Source organism: Coloeus monedula, assembly GCF_965178545.1.
Source record: "Coloeus monedula genome assembly, chromosome: Z".
Taxonomy (NCBI): domain Eukaryota; kingdom Metazoa; phylum Chordata; class Aves; order Passeriformes; family Corvidae; genus Coloeus; species Coloeus monedula.
Window position 1 is genome coordinate 33,900,678 of NC_138822.1, and position 25,092 is coordinate 33,925,769.

Sequence of the window (25,092 nt, forward strand, 5' to 3'; positions counted from 1 at the left end):
TTACAGTCTGTGTTAAATAATTAACTACCATTTTCTGAGGTGAAATGAATGATGAGGAAATCAGGAACATTTGAAAGCTAAATCTGCATGAACTTTCTCATTTTACTTAAGTGCCTGTTGCTGTTTGAAGGGCAGTTACTGTTCTGAGATTTTTGCATTTTTTAAACTAACAGTAATTACTACGTTAAGGTATGCAACTTTATTATTTATTTTCTGGGGTTTTTTTTTCTTGCTGCTCAGTGAGATGTGAGTCATCCAGAAAAAATGTTTTACTAGCTCAGACAGATCGTAATGTTTTTATTGCATACTGCAATAGGATGATTTTCAGAAGTCTGATATAAATTTATGGGGGAAAATACTGTAAGTTGGTATCTTTCTCCTCACAGTTACTCCTTCCAGTCTTACTGCCAAACTGGAGAGAGGGTAACATTCCTTACTAGTTTTCATGGCAGATTCTCTTTTCTTGAACTTACGCGCAATGATGTCCCAGTTTAGTCTTAATACCTTTGTTTTGATGCTAATAGGTTAAGTGAATGGAAAATCTATTGCTCCAACTTCATATTTAGCTGTTTCAATAGTAAGCTTACTGCGCATTACTGATTTTGAATTGGGTTAGAAACCGTCTTCGGACTCTGTAAGTGAACTGTGGTGAATTTCGCAGTATATGAGGAGTCTGAAATTTAATGTAATTTGTTAAACACTTATCCAACTGATTAAAATCATGGTTAGAATTGACTTTTGAGGGGGATTGGGGAGAAATTGCAAAGATGAGCTAAATATTTATATAAAATAAAATATTTGTATTATAAAGACTTCATAAAAATATATAAATGGACTGGAATAAACAATTTACATATTTTTCTGGGATTTGTAAAAATTAAATGAAGTTAAATTTCAGCCTTGAAATACAGACCAGTTTGAATTGTTTGGCTGTCATTTCTTGATGTTTTTAAATGGGAACATAAGGGCTGAAGGAACTTAGGATTCTGGGACTTGATCTGTATTAATTTTTAATAATCATGTAGTATTTGTTGAACTTAAAAAGATACACCATTTTTTAACTTAGAGAATTCACTAATATACTGCTACTTCACAGGCAACATTCATTGTCCCTAGTGTTTTTAAATTAGTTGCACCTACTTTTCTGAATTCTTTCAGACTTTTAAAGATGAGAAAAGACCTGCCACCTTACTCATCTGCCTGCTAGTGTAAGACCTCTCAACAATTTTATTTCTGCTGTCCTAGTTTTAAATTACTTGCCCACGTGTCACCTCTCTTTTTCTTTGTTCAGTTTCACAAGAACTTTTGTTAACCCTGGCCACACTAAGAGGGAAATTTTATGTTTTGCTTGCCTTAAGAAAGTTTGTAACCTCAGTCCAACACGGACATATTTTTCACTGTGTTCCAGGACACTATGCATTTGTACTGTGTATTGCGGAGATGTACTTGATTCCTTTCCATTGCTTTTTAAGCTAGCTTCAATTGATGATTGAAGTGATAGTTCAGTGAGTTACAAAGCTAGATTTCTTCAATTCTGTCTATATCTTGCAAATCCAAAAGTTCTCTTACAGTCACATTCTTGAGTACAAGTACACCCTTGCTGTTGGTTTTAGCATAAAGATGTGACCTCTGTGATCTTCAGACACTTTTGTTGTTTAAGTCTTACCAAATTTGAGTGGAGATTCAAAACCTCTGTTGAACATTCCAGTGTCTGGACTGCTAAAACTTTGATTCTTTCTGTGTCATTACTAGGGTTTAGAATTCATTTGAAGGTGTTCTTTCTTTTTCATTTTAGCATTAAAACTGGAGAAAAAAGTGTCTCTATTTTTAGCGCTCTGATTTTTCAGCTTTAAAACAGAAAAGAAAGATGTTATTGTTTCTGTTAACTGAAGTGAAACAAAAAGCAATTGAAGCCGAAACTTTGTGTACAGTCTGCTCTGCAATAGTACTTGGCGAAGTGTTAGAACGAGGATTTCTTCCAATGTTAATACTGTAAAGAATACGCATTGTTTATGGCATGCTGTGATGTATTTCTGCTGAACAAGGTGATACCAGAGGGGGATTAAATATGTTTCTGATTATGCATACGGGTAGGAAAACTTGAGAAGGTTTCTGATGCAGCCTCTTCTATAACCCATTGAAGGATTACGGAAAGACAGACAAGACACTCCTCAAAGGTGCACAGTAATAGCAGAGAAGTAATGGTTACAAACTGTGTAAGCGGAATTCTGATGGGGCTTACGGGAAAGGAAATTCAGCATTAGAGTGATTAAGAATCACCGTCATTCGAGGTTTTCAGAAAAGGCGAGATCTGGAGAAGCCTGATAAAGCTTAGAAGTTACCACAGTTTTAAATGATAGGCAGGGTTGTTTGGCCTCCCTTTCCCGGTAGTGGATGACTTCTATTCTCTGTGTTGTTCAGAACTGTAGGTTATGTATTTTATGGTGGTTAAACGCAATTTTGGGGGATCTTCTTGTGTGTATGCTTATCTGTGTTAGAGTACTTGTAATAAGATAGGAAAAAAGCAAGTAGTGTAAATACCTTATTAGGACAGGCTTGTGTCTGTTTCTTTTGTCACTGTCATTGTATGAAAGTTTTCAGACTTAAAAGGAAAATTTTCATATAACATCATGACATTGTGTAAATGCCACATTTTGGCACCTTTACAAGAAGTTTGGAAGGATTTTGTTCTTTCCTAATATATTTTATGGGAATTTTGTTTTCTTTCTTCCTCTTGTCAAGCACAGTTTTCTATTGTTAAGAACCCTGATACAGACTTTGAGGAAGAGAGAAAGTGTAAGTAATAAATACATATCTGGAAAGATCAAAAAACATCTGCTTCTGTAAACTGCTCTGTGCAAAACTTAGTCACAGACTTTGCAGCTTAAACTGTCAGGACTGAAAACAAGTACTCAGCATCTTAGACCACTGTTCTAAATTTTTGTAGTCCAGGTGCAGTTCAAGATCTTGGGTCTGAAATCTCTCAGTCATTACGGAATTTATAAATTGGACAATATAACTTGAGGAGGGACAGAAACCATTCTTTCAAAAGCAGTTCAGAAAACAATGTAATTCTGATTAGGTGCCATTTAAGGTAAATCCTGAGATTCAGAAATGTAATAATGCATAAATATTGCAATAAACCCCATTTTATACTATAAACCATTAATGCAATTGCATGTTTTGTTCTGCTGTGGTTTGATGGGTGCTTTTTTTATGCAGTGTGCTCAGCAAGAGAGATTTGTAGATTCCCCTCTTTTCTTAAAATAAAAAAGGTAAAAGTAGGTTGGTGGAAGAAGATGAATACATGGAGTAAACTTGCAGTTATTTATCATACTTTTTATCACCAAGGGATGTACAGACCATTATTATATTGAACTAGTATATAGCTCCAGTAGTTCTAAATTTTTAAAGTCTCTTTCTTCCTTTTCTTTGAACTTCTCCCCTCATTTTTCTCTTGAACCATGTAACTTTTCTTACGCTTGCCAAAATCATCTTCCTTTCCTGTCATCATCATCTTTAAATTGAACTTGGTCTGTTTCTGTCTTGTCTGGTCTCTTCCCATCACAAACCCCTCTTTACCCACTTTTTCTTCTGTCTCATGCATTTACAACCTTTATTTAAGTTGAGCACAAATTTCAGTTCTTTGACAATCTAATCTCTTCACTTGTTTAAGTTCTAGTGACTTACAGCTGCTGTCATCCCAGAAAAGTTGAGACTACTTCGAGGTTTTGACTATGATACCTTTACTGAAGGGTCAGTAAGAACAGTGAAGCTAAAGAAAGAGCAAAATTTCTTCTGTGATCTGTACATATAGATGGAATTGGTGTAGTTTCACTTTAAAATGACAGGAAAATTGGGAGAAGAGTAGATTATGTGTCACAGAATCATGAACTGTACCATGATCTTCGGAGTTATGATCTGTGGCTTATGAACATGGAATATGGAAATGAGCCAAAAGATTTCTAGATTTTGACAGATTTTTTTTAGACTTTTACAGTTTGTGAGAAGGTTATTTGTGTTCCAAAGTACCAGAGCGAAGTGAGTAAATATTTTTACCTCTTTTTCGCTCTTGGTGGACAAAATCCCCAAAAACCAGCTCTCTGTTGGGCTTTGTGAAGCTCAGGAAAATATTTAGTAGGTGTAATTAATATTCAGAATTAAAACCACTGCATTTTCAAGTGCTGTAATAAGATACAAGCACTGTTCATTTCAGAACTGTGATTGCTCTTCAGCAGCTTCTTCAGAGGGTGATTTTTGTGCTTGCAGTTGATGTTCCAAGTTGTTGAGCACCCAGATGGCAAAAGGTATTGAACATACTTTGTCTGGCTCAAACCTTTAATTTGTATAAATTAAAGAGTAATTGTACAGAAAGTGAATACTATTTATTTCTATTTCTCTATGTTGGTGAGCGTTAGCAAGGAGGGCCTGTAGAAGTGAATGGATATTCCTTGACGTGTGTACATCAAACTTAGAATATTAAGCTATAAACTAGGCAGACTTCGCTGCATGTGTTTCACAAAGAAACATTTTTCCAGAGTTCTAGTAAACAGCACCATATCCCCAGGCTTCTGTATTGTATTTTATGTTTTAGTTTGTCTTACTCCAAATATGCAGGTAATTGTTATTTTTAGCAATTATTGGACTAAGTAACAGTAGTTCTTCTTGAAGAGGAGCTCCTGAGGCTATCTTGATATGCCAGGGAACTTTGGATTGCACTTTTGTCTTTGCAGAAAATGCTACAGCTATCCTGACATGAGAGAGACACTTTTCTACTTTATGTACTGTTAAAAAGTTGGATGGAATTTAGGTTTAACTAGCAGAGTGGCAAGTTTATGATTCTTCTACCTGTTCTAGGTTATATGTCTCCACACCCATCTCCACTAGGAGCACCAGAGCACGTGTCCAGTCCAATGTCTGGAGGAGGTCCAACACCACCTCAGATGACTCCGAGTCAGCCAGGACCCATTATAGCAGGAGACCCACAAGTTATGAATCAGCCTAACAGAGGGCCTTCCCCCTTCAGCCCTGCACAGCTGCATCAGCTGCGGGCTCAAATTTTAGCATACAAAATGCTGGCGAGGGGTCAGCCCTTACCCGAAAACCTCCAGCTTGCTGTCCAGGGCAAGAGAACCCTGCCTGGCATTCAACAGCAGCAGCCTCCCAGTGCCTTCAACAGACAGTCTGGTAAGTGAATCTGTGGTAGGAATCATTGCTCAGATAATTCTCCAAGTTCTACCTGTGATAGATTAAGAAATGGGTGCTGTGCAGGGCTGTAATTCGGGACTGTATTCTGGCGTCAAAGTGAATAGCATGGCCTTTGGTATTAAGCTTGAGCAAGTGCATAAAACACATCTATTATTAATAGGATATTGTCAAAACTGCAATAGAAGTTATTTCACTATGCAGTAGTGTCTGTCCTGATATGCTTGGCAGTTTTTGAATGTTAATTGTACTTTACTGATAGCAATTACCCTTGTTTTTCTGAGTAAATTTCTAGTCTCCTGTTGCTATGCAGGAAAGTAGATAAATAATCTGGATCAAGTTGACTGATGATTTAGGTTGTTGAAAATAAACCATGTAGAGTGTGCTGTTAAGTGAAAAACATAAGGAAAAGGAAGTGTCCTTACTTTTTTCTCACAATGGTAGTAGATGTTGCAGTAAGGTAAGCAAGCACATTTTGGTTGTAAGAAAACTGTGTTATATTAAACACGCTGCACCTGTAGTTTCTGAACACTTCCATTACTAAGTTTGCATTAGAATTGAGAGTTAAGATGGTACTATTTTCTTAGGTTTTAATAATGTCACTGTTCTCTTTATTTTGGTGAATATGGCTTTTGCTCCTAAGTTGTTTTTTTCATGAAACATGATTTTGATACACTTCATTAGGTGTATGTATTAACAGTAAAGCCCACTTAAATCCTTATTTAGTGAAGAAATGTACTACTTGCCTGAATAGACTAGCATGCTAGGAAACAATGATTTTTCAATCTTGGAAATGCTTTGCGTCTTAGCAAATTTATTTGCTCTGTCAAATTGCAGGTATTGGGTTACATGCAATGAGTGGTGCTGCAACTGGACCAGGGCCTGCTCCAGGGATGCCTGGACATACAGCTGCCATTACCCCTAAAACTTGGACTGAAGGTATAGTGGGCAAAATATGTGGGGAAAAATGAAAAAGGAAAGTAAAAAGCTGTGCAGAAAAGTCGTATTGAAGATTTTAATCAAGGAGAGTCTAACCTTTTATTAATTTGGGAAAGACCCACATAAAATTACTTCAATTTTTAGACAGACTGAACATGAAGCACCTTTTTGTAATCAGAACAAGATATGTAAGTTTTCTGAGGGACATGCATAGAACTTAAGTTATGTTCTGAGCATGCCTGAACATGCTTAATTGTAGCAAGCTTGTCTTTCACCTTTGCTACTGTAAACAAAAGTTTTCAAATCATGGTAGAATTACGCTGTTTCCTTTCGCTTGTTTTGTTCTTTTGGAGTTGAATAGCTTTGAATGATCAGTGTAGTCTTTGAGGTCAATGAACAGTGTAACTTCTTTCCCCATGTCTTCAAATTTTTTGTCATTCATTGTTTAGTCATTCAACTTCTCAGATTCCCTAAGAACTGAGATTGCACAGAGGCTTTTGATTGGCTTCCTTTTTTCTCTTTTTATAAGCTGAAATGCAGTGTGGCTAAATACAGAATCTACAGCTTGTGCTCAAGTTCCTTTTCTGGAGTTTGATGCAGATGTGTGAATGACAAATGGTGATCTCTATAGATTTCAGGATGTTGGTTTCAAATTAAGGTTGATTACAAGGTTGCAGGTGTACTTTGTAGCTGTTTTCCCTAGCTTAAGTAACTATGACTCTACAGACAATTAAGTGACATCTTTATTTTAGCAATGTCTGTTATTAGTGAATTCATGAACATCTGAATGTATGGGTAACTTGTCATAATGAAATTCTGAAATCTATGACCCTTAGTGACTGTAAATGACAGGTACTATTTGCTTGTTAACGGAGGTGTTGCTTTTCAAGATGATTAGAATAATTGAGTTCCTGATATTTGAAAGAAATACAATTAATGGGAGATCATAATGGAACAAAAGCTATTTATATCTGGCAGATATTTATCAATACAGTTGTAAAAATTTTCATGTGGTTATCAAGTTCTGATAGAAGTCTAAAATCATACCTACTTCTTGTTGTCAGGTTGGGGTTATAGATGCTTTCTTCTAACTAGTGCAAGGATAGTGAACAAGAGGTAGAATGAGGTCTTGGATTTGCAGGAAGTCAGTTCTACAGCTGTTTTGTTTCTTGTAACATTAGAATTAAAAGTCCACAGGAATAGCAAAAGAAATGGCATTCATCATAAAGTTTCATGTGTTTTGTTTTTCTTTCGGCCATTTCTTGCAATGTATGGTATACTTGCATTTTAGTATGTCTGTTTCAAAAAACAGTGTAGTCTCAATGTGCCTTTCGTGGTGATTTTGAATGTTTACCTTACCTTCATGTCCTGTGTTCAGATTTTCTTCCTGTTTTCCATATTTCGTGTTATGAGTCAGTAGTGTTTATGTTTCAGGCCAAGCCCCAGATATGAATGTCTCCAATGCACAACAAAAGCTTCCAGCGCCAGCTCCTAGTGGGAGGCCATCTCCTGCTCCCCCTGCCAACCAGCCTGCTGCCACCATGCCTGGGCCCTCTGTACCACAGCCGCCACCTGGACAACCTTCACCCATTGTCCAGCTGCAGCAAAAGCAGAACCGCATCAGCCCTATCCAGAAGCCACAAGGATTGGATCCTGTTGAAATACTCCAAGAACGTGAATATAGGTAAAAATGAAAAACAAGATTAAAATGATTTTCACATCCTTAACTGGAACTCCTTGCTGCTGTAGTGGTAATAGTCTAAACAAAGTTTCCAGAGAAAAGCTGTGTTACCAAGAAGTGCACAAACATCGAACCAAACAGTTACTTAATTCTACCCCAAATTATGAACTAGTAAAGCATGCTGGCAGTATCATTGCAAACCATTTAAGTTTAAAACAGGCTCAAGGGCTCTGCTGAGTTAGTGTATTACTTGAATCTTGCAAACACTGCAAGTTAGGGAAATCAAAATCCTTGTAGTATACAGAGAAACTAATTTAGTGCACAAGATTTTCAATACTGTAAACAAAGGGAAGTTAGAGGAAAACAGAGAGGGTCAAAAGGCTGGAGTTAGTAGCCACAGCAAACCCACATTTTATTAGTATGATGGATTTGGCTGGACAACTGAAGAGTGGAGAGAATAAGAAAGTCACAGGCAAGATTAAAAAAATAGTGTACCAGGAAGCATGATTTTCAGAAATTGCCTCCTGAGTGTTCTGTTTAGATGATGAAGTGTATTTCTTACAAAGTATAGGGCAGAACATTTGGAGTTAGAAAGAGACTTCTTCACTCTTCATCATCAAGCCTATTTAACAACTGACCTTGAGAATCTCCCAGGCAGCAGAAGGATTTTGACCTGCACCTAACATATGTTCCTGATGATTATCAGAGGGAAGTAATTGCACTCAGAATATTACCTGTTTTGGACTAATGATGCATCTTGCATTGTTACTTTGAGTTTGTAGAGGAAGGTAGCCAAGAGGGATGGTGATCTCATGGAAAACTGGTTTAATGACTTTTGCTTTATGAAGGTAAAACACCATGAAGCATTTTTGGGTGTGATGCCATGCCCAGAATTCAGGCCTTGATTACAGAAAAGCTCTTACATTTTGTATCTGGTATTGCGTAAGTAGTTCTATCAGTGCGTTCTTGTTGTCATTCTGCCAGTCTTATCCATGTTCCCTAGGACTGAATGGCTGTAACGGTTTCAGCATGAGCAATCACTACTTTCCAGCATCTTTTTCAGAAAGCTTGTAGAACACACCGTTTTATGGTTTCACAGTTATTCTGACAGAAGAATTGTAACACTAACTTCATCCAAGAATCATATAGCCAGTATGATGTAACCTTTTCTGCATCAATTAACCTCAAATTGTTACTCCTCATGTGTTTTCGCCCTGCTGTGTTGCACTCTTTGTGCCAAGCTATTATGTCTTAGCGTACATAAACAGAGAAAAGTGAGGAGTGACAAAAAATAACGCTGATGCTTTTTCTGATATAGAGAACCAGTTACAGATGCATCATATCTGTTAGGTTCTAAATACAATGATGTTCTTGGCAGAGCAAGAGGAAAGCTTGATAGGGATTCTGCAGCCAGAAGGGTTTTATATGTATTTTTTTTTATCCTTGAACATAGATGAAAGATCCAAGCTTTTTTAATGTTGAACATTACTGGTATTTGATTTTGCATTGAATTCCAGAATATGTAGAACTCCTGGAAATCTTTTAATTAATTAAAACTGTATAAATAACATCAGACAAAAGTTTTGAAAGAAGCAGTTTGACAGCTTCTGTGGTTTGAATGGTGCTGGATTTAGCTTTAATATAGGCAAGTTTAATTCAGAAACATGCATTCGCAATTTGTTAATAAAAATTGAGTAGAAAAAAAGCCAAAATAAACATCCTTATCCCGAAACCACTGAGATTAGTGAAAGCTTTATGAAACAGTTGGCTCTTGAGATCTCACACTAAACCCTTTTAATAAAGGGGCATTATACTTTGAAAACCATTTGAATTACAGGTGGATCTCTGCTTCCCTGTGGTCCTCCGTGGGCTACAGGGGCACAGCTGCTTTGCCATGTTGTTCACTGTGGGCTGCAGGGGAATCTTAGCTCTGCTGCCTCTAGCGCCTCCTGCCCCTCCTTCTCCACTGATCTTCGTGTCTGTTTGTTCCTCTCACACATTCTCACCCTGTTCTTCTGTGGCCACAATTAGATGGGCCCAGTAACTTTTTTTTTTCCCTTCTTAACTCTGTTATCACAGAGGCATTACCAGCATTTTTAATTGGCTCAGCCTTGTCCAGCAGAGGGTCGGTCCTGGAGCTGGCTGGCATTGGCTCTGCTGGACAAAGGGAAAACCTCTGGCAGCTTCTCTCAGAAGCCAGTGCTGTAGCCCCCCTGCTAGCAACACCTAGCCACGCAAATCCAATACCATGTTTTTATAAAACTCTCCTTAATGCTTTCTTCAAACTAAAGTGCAGCTTTTTAATCTCATTGAGGGGCTGTCTTAAAGATAATAATGTCTATGATTTAAAGTTGTTCTATTATGTTGAAAGGCTTTTTCCACCTTCTCATTCTCGTTGCTAATTAAAAAATAATACACTTGGTAATGTCCTACAGATTATACATGGTTTCTTTCTGTTACCTGCAGAGTATCTTCTTAGGTATCTTCTCGGTTTACGGCATGGCATCCATGCCAGACAGGTTTGAATGTACAGCCATAACCTCTGCTATTGACCCAAGTTAATGAGGAATGGGTGTGCATCACTTGTTTTGCAGAGAGATCTCTGTGTACATTCAGAAGATAAATGAAGATAAATTGCTGAACTGCAAAGATTAATTTATTACATCCTTTAAGTGGTGATATGATATCCTCCAAGTGATTGTAAAAAGATCTAGAAAACCTTTTTCTTTGGATTCTCTTTACCTAACAGCTGTTAGCATTTTTCCATGAAGGTACCATCAGTACAACAAACTGCGGTCATTTTCTTTAAAGACTAGAAGGTGGCTGTGGTGAGAGATAGCTCAAGCAGTTCTTGCATTTACTTGGGTTGGAATTCTTTCAAAAATCTTACTGACTACTGAAGAAAACATTATTACCATTACTCTACTAGTACTGTAGGCAATACGAGTAAATAGTACTTCTACAAAAATATGGAATTAAACTTCAGAATTTTTTTTTTTTTGGTTCATATATAACCCATCTGGTTGTCATTTCTTTATTCTTCTATATCTGTACTGTAGATTTTCATTAGTATTTCAACTTCTTTTATGCTGGACTTTCTTTAAATAGAGAATTGATCTGAGTTACAATAAAAGTTTTCTGAGGTAATACCTCTACTGACTTAGAAGTACTAATTTTTTTGTTCCTATACCTTCCCTCTGACTGGGTTATTAAAGGGTGGATAATCACCCACCAAAGCATTGAACTGTCATTGTTTGTAGCTCAGTGCATTTCAATGTATGAAGGAAAATAGTTGAAAGGAAAGTGATCCTGGATATACTAATCTGCCCTGTAATTTAATGATAAAATTTCAAGTGCATTTATTTCTGATCCACTTTTTTATAAACTCAAGTTGAGAAAAACATAATTATTAGCAGTGAAGTGTGTTTTATATGGGAGTGGACTGCATGATGTGTTGATGGTACATAATAAGCATACTCTGTGAGCTTTGATTATGTTTAGACATATCTCAAGAAACATGTATATTTGGATTTTTGTTGAAAATTTTAATAATAGCAATGTAAAGACCAACCCACCTTTGGCAATTGCTTGAACTTTATTGTGTAAACTTTTACATCAGCAAGCACTTCTGTATGTTTTATACCTGTAGTTAAAGAAACAAACCAATTCTGACAGAACTAGTAAGTCAACATTTCACTAAGTGTTTATTTGGAAGTGGCTCTTACAATCAGGTAGCTAAAACCGTGAGGTACCTCAGGGAGAGCCTGGATTAACTTTTTGTGCTCATCCTCATGTACAGTACAAGAAAGAACACTCGTTGGTAACAAGAATGGAAAAAGAAATTGAAAATATGTTCAGTATTCAGTTGCTTTAATAAGTTCACAACTCGAAAGATTTGGAAAGGTTGTGACTGCTCCCTTAAGGTTTCATTAAAGTCAGGGAAACTGGGATTTGGCTATAACTGTTTTGTAGGTGATCGTTTCAGGAGAAGCACTGCAGCTATTTGGAAAGGGAAAAAGAATAATAAATAATCCTTGAGATGCAGGACTGCATCCATGTGTGGGTAAGTGACAGGTAGAGCATGTGATATAGAACAGCTTGGCTGCTTTTGCGTATGAATGTACACTAGTACCTCTCTCCATTAAACCACTTAATTCTCAAGATTTTACATCCTTAGGTGAACTAGAATATCTTCTTACTAACTGGAATCCCCAGTTATGCAAAATGTGAACTTTTTTTAGTGTAGTATATAAACTGGAAACAAGAAAATAAGGCAATGCCATTTTCTCAATGAAGACTTTTCCTGCAGGAATAATGAACTTTTCTGGACCGAGACAAGTATTTTCAACTTTGAATGAAACTCTCTCTAATTAAGAAATAACTCTTCTTGATTTGCTTTTCAGTTTGTATGACAAACATTACTTATCTGATTCTGCTTCCATTTTTTGCTCTCTTGAAGACACCAAGATAGTCTTCTGCAGTAATGCAGCATTACATCCTATTTGTTGTTCCAAGAACTTTAGAATTCTTCTGGTAACATTAAAATTGGAAAAAATCAAGTTCTGTCTTTCTTGTCTATTACTCTTTTTTTTTCTCTCTCTCTTGAATTTGCAAATGAATGCAAAATGAATTTCTAAAGGAAGAGTGAAGTACAATTTGATTAACAGTAGCAGCTATATAACTGTGAATACTTTATGAACAAACTTACTTTGTCAATAAAATAAAGAGATGGAATTCCAGATATTAAGGCAAGTACTGTCCATGTCATCGCTGACTACACTGCGTAAAAATAACACCCAAGTTTGAAAGCAGAATCCCGAATAGCATGTGTAAAATAGAATTCCCAAGTTTATTTTCATGTGTCTAGTTTTAATTGAAAAGAAAGGCCAAGTGACATTTTGATCACTTGAAAATTTATTTTCAAAGTGGGAAAAGATACCCAGTGTCATCTCTGCAAAAGCCTGTCAGTTCAGGAAAAAAAACACAAAAAGACATGTAAATGCCTGTGTTAAATTGACTATTTTTAGTATATAATTTTAGTAATGGCTTTCATATTTCTTTTGGTGTCTTACTCAGTTTTCTGGTTTTGTAGGCTTCAGGCTCGAATTGCTCACAGAATCCAGGAACTGGAGAACTTGCCTGGTTCTCTGCCCCCTGATCTGCGAACCAAAGCTACAGTGGAGTTGAAGGCACTTAGGTTACTGAATTTCCAGCGCCAGGTAATGCAATTTACTTGAGGAAAATTTTCATAGCAGTCACAAGCAAACATGTTCATGCAGCAAAGAGTAAACTGGAAAGAGATTTTGCAGCAGTGCAAACTGAAAGCAGATTCTGCATGAGAGCTAACAACCAAAAAGCAAGTCACAGGAATGTTAGATTTTATTCTGTTTTGGTAATAAAAATGTGCAGGTGTTACTTTTGTTCCTTGCTTTATCTTCCGGTCTAGAATGTGGCCATAGAACTGCGTCTTTCATAATGAACATGGCATTGGCACAAAGACAAAACAAGGGCTGGACAGGCTGCAAGCTGATTCTCAGCACAGATCTTTTCAACAGATACCTCTTCCTAGACATATTTTGTATTTCCACAAGTCCCCTTGTTTTAATAAGAGTTGTATGTTGGTGTTTTGTGATGTATTTTTCTGATCCATTTTTGGGATTTCCACTATGGCACAGACTTTGAAAATGAAATAACAGGTTCATACATAAGATTTAAGTTGAATGTTGAGTGCCTATATTAGCAAATGAATCTCAGAAAAGGAATCACACTGCCAGACTGTTACAGGCCTCTTGCCATTGGCTTTTACAGCTAGTTTGGAAGAACAAAGATGCAATTTGGCAGGTCAAGAAAATTACTTCCTGACAAAAGCTTTGGCAGTAATTGTGCCATGGTGTCCAAGTCTTCCTTCCTTCTACCCTTGGCACTCCTTTGTAATGAAGTTTTGTCAGAGGTCAGATGAAAAGCAGCAGGCTCTCCCTGCTCTACTGCTGGGACTATGGCAATAATGTTCCAAGCTTTTAACATTTACTTCTCCCACCTATCTTCTATACAGCTGGCAATGAAATGAGTTGTCAGTTACATTCAGGTCCAGCACTAGAAAATGCGTTATGTATGAGGTCCATTTGCATTTTATTTTGATGGTGTAACATCTTGGCTGGCCCCCTTTATTGCAGCAGGACAGTTGTTACCAGCATCTTGTAAAGAGGGAAGAAATTATGATCGAAAGTGATTAACACTTTTGACCATTCTGTGAAGGTTTAGGATTTGTTTAGGGTAAGAGATGTAGTTGTTGCTATATAAATACTGTATCTTTTCAGAACTATAATGGAAAGGAAAGAGGAGGCTGGGATGTATTTTGAGCTGTTTACTGTTTTACTCTGCCATAACAGTGTTTAAAGTTGTTTTATTAAAAGCTATTATATTTTTTTGAGTGATTGTTTTTTTCCCCCCTCCCTCCACTGGTAGCTAAGACAAGAGGTGGTAGCCTGCATGCGTCGTGACACAACACTGGAGACAGCACTGAACTCTAAAGCCTACAAACGAAGCAAGCGCCAGACTTTGAGAGAGGCTCGTATGACAGAAAAGCTTGAGAAACAGCAGAAGATAGAACAGGAGAGGAAGCGTAGGCAGAAGCACCAGGTATTTTAACCTGTTAGGTGTTTGCCCCAGACAGATATGCACCTTACTTTGCTGGGCAGGTCTTCTCTTTTACATATTTTATTTATCTTTGGAGTTCTTCTGATTAAAAAACTCCCAAGTGGTGTGATACGTAATTATAAGGCTTTAAGACTAGAACTCCTGTATTCCTGATTCCAAATCCTTGCTATGTCAGAGTGCCTGCACTAACTTGATTCTCTTTCTAGGAGTACCTGAATAGCATATTGCAGCATGCTAAAGATTTTAAAGAGTACCACCGGTCAGTCGCTGGGAAAATTCAGAAACTTTCTAAAGCCGTGGCAACTTGGCATGCCAACACTGAACGTGAGCAGAAAAAAGAAACTGAGAGAATTGAGAAAGAAAGAATGAGGAGACTAATGGTAAGAAGTAGAGGAAGGAATGTGGTTATTTTAGTTAAAGTTACATACTGTATTCTTTTAATATCCTTCTATACTATCTCAGCCACCCCCATGTGTTTCCTTTGCGAAGTACTCTGTAATGAAAAAGATATAAATCCCAAACTATTACAGTTTGTTATGTGTGTTTCTGTTAATGTAGTGAGTGTGATACTGTTCAATTTAACCTATTGCTCCTTCTTTTTTAAGGTTTTTGTGTAGGAATAATTGGGGATTGTTTACTGGCATGAAAACTTAGCACAGCCACTTCTGAATAACAGCAACTTAATCTTATTAACTTCATATACTAATACTGTTGTATAATTGCAAGGCTGTTGGTCCATTTTACAAATAATGGGCTTTGATTTATTTCTAGGTGTATAGTTTTGAAGATTTCGAATTATTACCTTGTTCATGGCATTATTCCACAATTTTTACGTACGGTTGATTCCACATATGAAGTACATAGCAATAGCGCGTGTATCTTGAGAATGAATAGCAGTCAGTTCTACCCATGTAATGCTTCAGACCACACTCCTTACTACTTCATGGTTTTTTCTTCCCTATACCCTCACAGTATCAGCTGTATCATTCTAACAACAGAGTAAAATGGGTTTATGTATTGATGCCATGAAGATTTTTTGCCTTTTCTTTTATACCCTTGTTACACCTTTTTTACAACTTCTGTGTTCTTAGTGCTTTTTGCCTACATTCTTGGACTTGTTTGTCAAGCTGAGAGACTAAACAATTTAGAAGCTTTGTTATTACAGATCAGAAAGCCCCAGACCCCAAGGTCCTCTCCAGAACACGTTCTATAAACTAAGATAGAACCATCCAGGGGAGGGCTCCTTGGGGAGGGGTGCTCACTTGAGCCTCTCATTGGGGAATCTTTGATAGGTACACTGATTAGTAAAACCTATAATGTTATACCTGATCTTTTGAGGGTGTGCTTATTGCAGTGTGCATTTCGGTGCATATGACCTTAAAATAAATACCAAGGTAAAATCTCTTTATCCCTTCTAACCGTGTATGACTCTTGATTTTAAGACCAGGAAAAGACATTAGTATAACGACATCTCTTCAGAATGCTGTGGAGCCAGTCAGGGGGCTGCCTACATTTCAGGAATTAAAATAATTCTGGAATTTGAAGCGTAGGCAGATCAGTGTATACGTACACGTATGTCAGTGACTTGGGGTAGAAAAAATTCTTCAAAGCATTGGTTGACATTTTATTAACATTTCACCAACACAGAATGAAAGGAAATTGACAAGCTTACTTTGTAACCTGCTGACAAAAAGCAGTAAGTATCTAATAGAGGTGTAGAGATAAATGCTAGTTCCTGTCCAGAGTCTATTCCCACCATGAATATGAGCTGAACAGTTTGGTTTTAAAGTTAAAAAATGAAATGCAGAAAAAGTTAAATGTAACAATGATAGAAACTTGGAAATAAAAGCTTGTGTAAAGTGTAAATTAAGAACTTGCATAAGAGAATAACAAATGTGTAGGCCCTAGGGCATTTCTCAAAATTACATAGTAATCAGTATTACAGAGCTTTTTTATAGTTGGGGATAATCATCAGCAGTTTGTCTAACCTAGCTTGTAAAAATGTTAATTATTAGCAAAAAAGGAGCTGATTTTAAATAAAAGCAATACTGACATTTGGAAAATATTTTTGTATCTTGTGAAGTTCAGCTTATGTTAAATTGAATATGCAGTGTGATAAGTAGTGAAGATGTCCACTGCTGAAAAGTATGAAGTAGATTTGAATGCCCAGATTATCAGTGCTTTCTCCTAAAACACCTTCACCATGACTGGTTAACCTCTTATCGTACATACAGAATTTCATAGGCATTTTCAGTTTAGGGTTTTGCACCTACTGCTCAATCCTTCTGCAAAACCAATCCGTGTGTTTTGTTAATGGGGTTATTTTGTCTATTGAGTTTTAGTCCAGTTGTGGTAAATCTGGAATTCACAGATGCGTACTAGTGGTTTTGTTTTAAAATATTACCTCCTCTCAGATGCTTGGCATGGTCTATGAGAATGTGCTGTGTCTAAAACTTTTTGCATATATTTTCAGGAAGGCTGAATTCATTCCACAAATTTCCCTTCATTTACTATGATTAGAAATGGTGCTTGTGTCACAGCTCATTAGTAGTAGTATATATATCATGTGCAAAAATGGGCATTGGTGTGATTTAAAAAGATACTGTCAAGACAAACTTAAATGTATAAAACAAGTACCTTGGCTAGATTACACAGACTGTGTATTCAGTAACATTAGAAACAACAAAAACAATAGTAATTTTTTTTTGAAAACTTGGGGTTTGAGTGTTGGAATTTTGATGGGTTGAACATAACAATGGAATTTTGCAAGCAGTTTTGCAAGTTCAATTTGAACATTATAGCTATTTTTTCTAACTGTATGCTCTTCTGGTGTCTCGAGAAAAGCAGGAGATCTCTCAGAGTGCTGTATTTTAAAGTAATCATCTTTAAAATATTTTTTACTTATGTTTGGTTTTTATAAGGCATTGTATACTTCTTAATTTGTTGTTTCAGCCAAAATTGAGACAGGCATGTCTGCTACTTTACTTTTATTTTTCTGACATGCTGTATTATGTCGTCACAGCACATGAAAATAATATTCCTTGTATGTCCAACACACAGAATATGACAAGGATGCAGAAGTTTCCAGGGTGACTCAGAGATAGGGTTTATCTGGTGAACCCTGTTTCTGATTGTGACCTCTATAAGAGATGAAATAACACCAGAGTAGAACAGTGAAAGTTTTATTTTGTTAGATTTATCTTTCACTTAACAGCTAGAAGAAAAGGTTCTGTATTCATACTGGAAAAAGGACTAAATGCAATTTTACGTCCAGCTCCCATGTTGTTCCTCTTGGTGAATTACCTGCACTTCATGTCTTTGAAAAGTCATCTCAGTAGAAGACTCACTATCTCTGTTTCAGGACATTGCCATCTGCCTGATATAGCACTGATTTTTTTTTTCCTCCTTTGCCAGTCATAACTGCTGCGGATTTTTCCAGTCATTAGTCCATGAGAGTGAAATGTGTAGAATCATGGAATCTCTTGTCTCAGAGTCACTCAGCCTGTCAGGGACCTCTCTAGTCGAACCACTTTCCCAAAGCAGTGTTAACATCGAGTTCAAAACAGGTTGCTCAAGGCTTCTTTCAGTCCTGTCTTGAAAACCTCTAACGTCAGAAATGGCACAACTTCTCTGCCTGTTCAGGTCTTTCTGAAGTGCTGCCCAGCCATTGAGCAGATTGACAGGTATCTCCTGATTTCACATCCTCTGCAAACTTGACTGAAGTGCCTTTTATCCCTTCCTCTGTGTCACTGATAGTAATGTTAAACACAACATGATGCAGGATGGACCCCTGTGGTATGGCTCTTCATACTGTCTTCAGTTTAAGTGTGACCTTCTGACACCTCGTGGAGAGGGAATTTGGGTGTATTGGTGGATGACAAGGTGAGCAGGACCCAGCAATATGAACTTGCTGACCAGAAAGCCAACTGTATCATGGACTACATCAAAAGCCAAGGCCAGTGAAATGGCAAAGTGCCATTGTAACAAGGTGACATGCCAGGCCCTGCCCTTGGGTCACAGCAACCCCACTACAGGCTGGGGCAGGGTGGCTGGAAACCTGCAGAGCAGAAGCAGACCTGGGGGTGTTGGTTGACAGCGGCTGAACATGAGCCAGGGTGTGCCCAAGTGGCCAAGAGGGCCAGTGGCATCCTGGCCTGTACCAGCCACAGTGTGGCCAGCAGGACCAGGGCAGGGATTGTCCGCCTGTACTCAGCACTGGTGAGGCCACACCTCAAATCCTCTGCTCAGTTTTGTGACCCCACTCCAAGAAGGATGTTGAGGTGCTGGAGCATGTCCAGAGAAGGACAACAGAACTGGTGAAGGGTCTGGGGCACAAGTCTTGTGAGGAGTTGCTGAGTGAGCTGGGGTTGTTTAACCTGGAGAAAACAAGGGTCAGGTGGGGCCCTCATTGCTCTGTACAGCCATCTGAAAGGAGGTTGTAGCAAGGTGGGGTTGGTTTCTTTTCCCAGCTAACAGGTGATAGGACAAGGAGAAATGGCCTCAAGTTGTGCCGGGGAAGGTTTAGATCAGGTTTTACACCGAAGAAAGTACTTCACTGAGAAAGGGGTGTCAAGCACTGAAACAGGCTGCATGGGGAAGTTCAGAAAACATGTAGATGTGGTGCTTAGTGACGTGGTTTATTGGGGGACCTGGTGGTGTCGAGTTGATGTTTGTACTTGATATCTTTGAGATCTTCCAACGCTAGTAACAATTCTGTGGTTCTATGAAAGTGTGGTTAGAGTAGATATTAGGGGGAAATACTTCACTGTGAGAGTGGTGAGACACTGGAATAGATTGCTCAGGAGAGTTGTGGATGCCCCATGCCTAGAAGTGTTAAAGGCCAGGCTGGGTGTGGTTTTGTGCAAGGTGGTCTAGTGGAAAGGTATCCTTACCCATGGCAGGGGAATTAGAGCTAGATGATCTTTAAGGTCCCTGCCAACCCATATGATTCTGTGATGTATTGATACAAATGTATGACTCCTGGGCGTTATCATCCAACAATCATCATCTTCACCGATGTGGCTGTCCCTTTCTGCAGATCATGACAACCTAAGATAACACTTGGTTATTGACATAGGAGTTGGTGTGTGTCCGCCATCATTTCTGTCATGACTGGCATCTCTTTTGTATCACTAGGCAGAAGATGAAGAAGGCTACCGTAAGCTGATTGATCAAAAGAAAGACAGACGCCTAGCCTACCTGTTGCAGCAGACGGATGAGTACGTGGCTAACTTGACTAACCTGGTATGGGAGCATAAGCAGGCGCAAGCAGCCAAAGAGAAGAAGAAGCGAAGGAGAAGAAAGAAGGCAAGTAGTTACAGCTGATATTTTTAAGCCATTTCTTCTTCAAATCCAGTTTAAATGTTGATAAATGTAGTGATGCCTGATTGTCATATGCAGACCAGACATCTAAAAACATCTACACCATCAAATTCTTAACACTGAGGGAGCTCATCTCTCTCTCTATTGAAATATATGTATGCTGTTATTAAGTCAAAAGAAGGTGAAAAGGAGGCAGGATTATAAAATTATTAGCTGTTAACATTAATCTTCTTGTAACATAATTTGCTCATAAATTTTGTACAGGTAAAATTGGGACAGATATGTAAGTTAGGGTTAATGTACCCAAAAGTTCAAGGTATCAAAAATATACTCTGTGAAGAAGATAGCAAGAGTCTGGTTTGTGTAGCTGTTTCATGCAGGGCACCTGTTTTAGACTTCCACATTATATACTTGACTCAGTCCATTTTGTTAGGACCATTGGAAATGGCTAAAAAACTTGGCTATGTTTATTATAGTAAATGGGCATTTTGCCAGTAGTATTGTTCACTGTGCATTTTTAACCTTTAATTGAAACTTTTCAAGATTACTTTTCTTCATATGAAATGTTTTACCCTGTAAGAGAGAGTTGTTGAAATTGAACAGTGCAATTTTCAAAAAAATGATTCCATGTGTGAAATAGTGATTAAGGAATGATTTGTAATTTTTTATGACCTCAAAGTATGTTTCGTCTCTTGCAGAATGAATAAGAGGATTTTTATAATCCATTTCCATGCCTGGTTTGCTACTAATTACTGCTACAAATACAAGTATTATGTTTACAGGGTTTGCTAACAGTACTGGAAATGTGCTAATAAGAAGCAGCATGGAAAAATACTGATCTTGGCCATTAATGGCCTAAAAAAATAGTTAATGTTTTCTCCTGCTGTCACAGAAACCTCGGTTCCTGAGGGTATGTTCTAACATAGGAACAATACCCTGTCTACAGAATTAAGATGTAATTTGGATGCAGTTCTTGGCCTGTATTACCAGTGAGAACAGGCCTGATTTATTGGAATGCATGGTAGAGATAATCATTAATGAGACAGCATGTGGAGTAACTGCATAACTTTAATAAATACATATGCCCTTAACTATCCACATTCGTGATATGTTTCTCTTTCTATGTCAGTTTAGCTGAAGTATTTATGAGAAACAATGTATCTTCTGGCCATGTCAGTAAAGATAAAATTTTCTGTCCCTGAAGTTGAAAGGAAGTATGTCCCGTGTTCAGTGTTTATATATATTCCACTCTAAAACCTAAAAATATTAGCAAAAAAGAGAAAAATATCTTTGCTCTGTCTTGATCATCTTCATCCTTTTGTTTGTAATTAACTTATTCCCAGCAATCTTTTGCTCATCTGTGAAGGAAGTAGGAGTCTACGCAAATATTACCCTTTATTTTAATCTAGAATTCTATGAATTTGTCATTGCATGGCTGCAGAACACATTGCAATTAGTGGGCACTGTGTCTTTTTTCAAAGTCATACACGTTCAGTCCTCAGGCTTCTAAGTTTTGTAATCCATACAAAAGTTTCGTCTACTACCACCTGTAGTTAATGTTTTGTACTTTCAGAGAAATGAGAAAAGAGAGTTCTTAGGATTTTCTCCTGGGAATGGCAGTGAGGAAGTAGATGGTGAAGAAATAATCTTTGCCAGACTCATTATAAAATATCCAAGTTAACCCTATATTCTTAGTAGAAAAAAATTTGAGATTAGTCCATTCTTTCTCTGGGGTACAGTTTCTGTAATCTTCATGCTAGATTCTCCCTGTTTGTTTTTTACATTCCTCTGTTTCTGTTTTCTGTCTCTAGCTTTCTACTGTAGTCATGGATAAGAAAAAAATACTCCATATGAAATTTTTGTCTGATAGGCTAGTTCAACTTGCTATGCAGTCTCTCACTTTATTGTTAGTAGTTTTTCCTGTCAAAATGAAAAACACGTGCCTTCCTACTTTTAATATTGGGATTTCTCCCATTCAGGGATTAAATTGTCAGCATGGTTTTTTCCCAGTGAACAGCCCTGATGCTTACTGGTTTTCTGTGATTTGAGTTGTAAGGTTCTTTTCTATTGCCTGTAGCTAAGCTATAACAATCTTTATGTATTCAACAGCATTCTCTTGTGTAAAAGAATGGATCCCAGCCCTGGTTCATCCAGGGAGAAAGTATCCTAAGTCACTGCAGTGTGTTCAGCCAAGACTTGATAAGTGTGTTCATAGCTTATCCTGCCCATGTGTTTATTTAAAATCTTCACTTCTGGTGCAGTTCCTTTCTTTGCCAGCAGTCATACCTGCTGCCTAGAAATGCTGAAGCAGGCAGACTTGAAGCTTGTATTGTTGTTGTTCCTACTAAGCATCAGCTGCTGCATGTTCACTTCTAGTTTATGCTTTACATAATGGACTTCAATGACAAAGAAAAAGGCTGAAGCAGTTTCTAAGGGTAATATCAATATTAAGAAGTGCAGCTATTCCTCAAGTATAGTCATTAAACAAAAGAAGGAATAACTTGATGGTCCATATTTATCACGTGCTTTGATAATAGTTGGAAGTTGGAAGTTTTCTCTCTCTAAAACAGAATTTAAGAGATAACTTCTTGTTGTTAGTCTATTTACATAAGTATCCAGAATAATATTTTGCTGTAGTACTATAAACTCAGCAGTGTGACGTAAGGAGAAGCTGTAAAATGTGCTTACTTGCTCAGAATTGTTTAGGAAAGTTTGAATGCAGAAGCAAACTATATGTCTTTCATTTTTCCTTATACTATGCTGACATTTTTAAGTAAGGTAAATGAGGATAAGCCTTGAGGAAGATACTGCTAATTTCTCAGGCTGGTGTCTGGAGAGAAAAAAATCTAGCTTTCTCCAGTGAAGAACTCCAGGGTTCCTTTTGTTTCTAATTTGAGTAATTGTGGTCTATGCATGATTGGGAGATAGTACAAAGAACTCCCAAAATACTTCTTCTAGTTAGTTGTCAGACCAAAAAACCCAAAATCCATACCCAAGATAAAAGTGCCTTGCATGAATATACGCAGCAGTCTGTGATGCCTGCTGACACCTTCAAAATGGAAATTAAAGCAGTTTAGAAGAAATTAGTAGTAAATCACATGAAAATAATTTACTATTTTATTTGCATTAGAGTAGCCTATGAGCAGCTGAGCTCTAGATCTGAACCAGAAATTCAGTGGGCCAACCATTTCTTACATGCAGATTTATAACATTGACTGAGGTGAGTAGGTACCATTAGTAAATGCTTTGTGTGTGTTAATTGTTAGGGCCCATCTCTGTCTATATCCATCCACACCTTTGTTAACTTGAATCCCAGGCTGTTCAGAAATAAGTGAAACATACTCATGATCCAAAATGTTTACATCATACAAAGTATTCTTTCTGTACTTTTAATCTGACCATAGTATTTTTCACTTCTTCATTTGCTTTAGAAAGCTGAAGAAAATGCAGAAGGAATGGCATCTGGTCTTGGCCCCGATGGAGAGGTATGAGTTTTTACAAGGTGGTTCTTTTTTCTTGTTGTAGGTTTTTGGTTTTAAAAAAAAAACCTTTCCGATGATTGTTCTGGATTGTGTGTCATGGCTGTAACTTTAAAGAGTTATGATGGCAACTGTTCAGGGAGCCGTTGTTTATAAACAGAATAATCATTACCTGGGTTAACATTTATGCTAGCCTGTCACTATTCTGAAAATCAAAGGTTAAAACGAGAAGTATATTGAATATACTTCAGTGTATTGAAGAATTCTGGGTATGCTAAAGTCTGTCTCTCATTTTTGTAACGTGCTTACAAGAAATACTTTTCTTGCAGTCTGTATATAGACAACTTACTTTCTAGTTTGAGCTCATAAACACTTTACATATATATCTTCTCATCTTTATAAAAATATATTGTTGACATTGCATGTAGTTAAATTCCTTTCAGTCACAGGACAGAATATAGTGTAATGATGGATTAAGATATCTGAAAGTTCTTTCTTCCTCAGAAGCAAATGAAAATGAGTAATTTTTCTGGGTCGTTCTTCAAGTAATATTCTTCATTCAGTAGCAGAGCATATGCTGCCTCATTCAGAGCTTTAAAACAGGCCTTTACTTAGAAAGCTAGCTAAATTGTTTGATTCTTTTTTCTCAAAAAAAAAAAAGCTATCAAGTCACTGTATGTTTTTTGTTACAGATATCTGTTGGTATAAATAACAGGATTAAATGCCTGCAAGAATACATACCGTGTGTCTTGACAAAAACCAATAATGTATTCTTTTCCATGCTGTTCTTTCTAATTTACTTGGAATATTGGGATATATTTGTGGATGTCATATAGAATATGTTACACACAGAAGTACTGTGACTCAGTGCTTGCTTAGTAGTCATGTGGGGAAAGTGTGGCATCTAATAACAAAACTCTGCTGGTTGTTCAGAACTGGAATTTTGATAGTACTATTAGTTTTTTAATTATGTAAGACAAGCATGAAATTCACTTACCTTATGGTGTAAAATGTCACTTGAATTTTTAGCCCATAGATGAGAGCAGTCAGATGAGTGACCTTCCAGTCAAAGTGACTCACACTGAAACAGGCAAAGTTCTTCTGGGACCAGAAGCACCCAAAGCAAGTCAGCTGGATGCTTGGCTGGAAATGAACCCTGGGTAAGTGGTTAGTGTACAAAGTAGACTCTTTTTTCTATTTGCATTGATACTTTCCATGTTATACTTTATTTCTTGTTTACCAATTCTATTCTTATTTTAATATAGTGTATGTAAGCTGAATAGGACATGTATTGAACCTATTACCTCCTCTTGTTCACTGTAATTCACAGTCTTTCTGTCATTTTTGTACAGCTATGAAGTTGCTCCCAGATCAGACAGTGAAGATGAGAGTGGCTCTGAATATGAGGAGGAGGTATGTATCTTTAAAAAGAAATACTGGGACAATACAGTAAAAAACAAGTACTTATTTCATATTTCGTTTTCCCCTTCTTCGTAGTGAAGAGAGGGGAAGTGATAGCAGATGTGTAGGTGCTTTAAGACTAATACAAACAGGAAAATTAATTGATTCTGTAGTTCTTGATTTATAGCAGTTGTTCTTTATATGCACTCTAAATGCCTAACTGGTAATTGTGGTTAGGAAGAATGAGTATTTTACTCCGATTATTAATAATAATGAACTGGAGAATTAAGCGGGTTCCTATTTTAAAATACATCTCAGGAAATGCTGCATTGTGGCTTTGTGCTGAAGGAAATTAGCATCTTCAAGGTTTATGCATCAGAGGTTTTATAGGCAATAAAGTAACATGGT

The 25,092-nt window shown here is 37.2% G+C and overlaps 1 protein-coding gene across 8 annotated transcripts in view; it reads left to right on the forward strand.

Annotated features, from left to right (window-relative positions):
- The window catches only part of SMARCA2 (SWI/SNF related BAF chromatin remodeling complex subunit ATPase 2), a 120,966-nt gene that overhangs the window by 26,560 nt on the left and 69,314 nt on the right, over positions 1–25,092 (forward strand). For all 8 annotated transcript variants that reach the window (XM_082301624.1, XM_082301630.1, XM_082301626.1 and 5 more), the window contains 10 exons: positions 4,858–5,187; positions 6,043–6,144; positions 7,579–7,828; positions 12,918–13,044; positions 14,291–14,464; positions 14,689–14,862; positions 19,619–19,793; positions 23,240–23,289; positions 24,313–24,443; positions 24,636–24,696. In XM_082301624.1, coding sequence (XP_082157750.1) covers positions 4,858–5,187; positions 6,043–6,144; positions 7,579–7,828; positions 12,918–13,044; positions 14,291–14,464; positions 14,689–14,862; positions 19,619–19,793; positions 23,240–23,289; positions 24,313–24,443; positions 24,636–24,696 — 1,574 coding nt within the window. The remainder of the gene's footprint in view (positions 1–4,857; positions 5,188–6,042; positions 6,145–7,578; positions 7,829–12,917; positions 13,045–14,290; positions 14,465–14,688; positions 14,863–19,618; positions 19,794–23,239; positions 23,290–24,312; positions 24,444–24,635; positions 24,697–25,092) is intronic.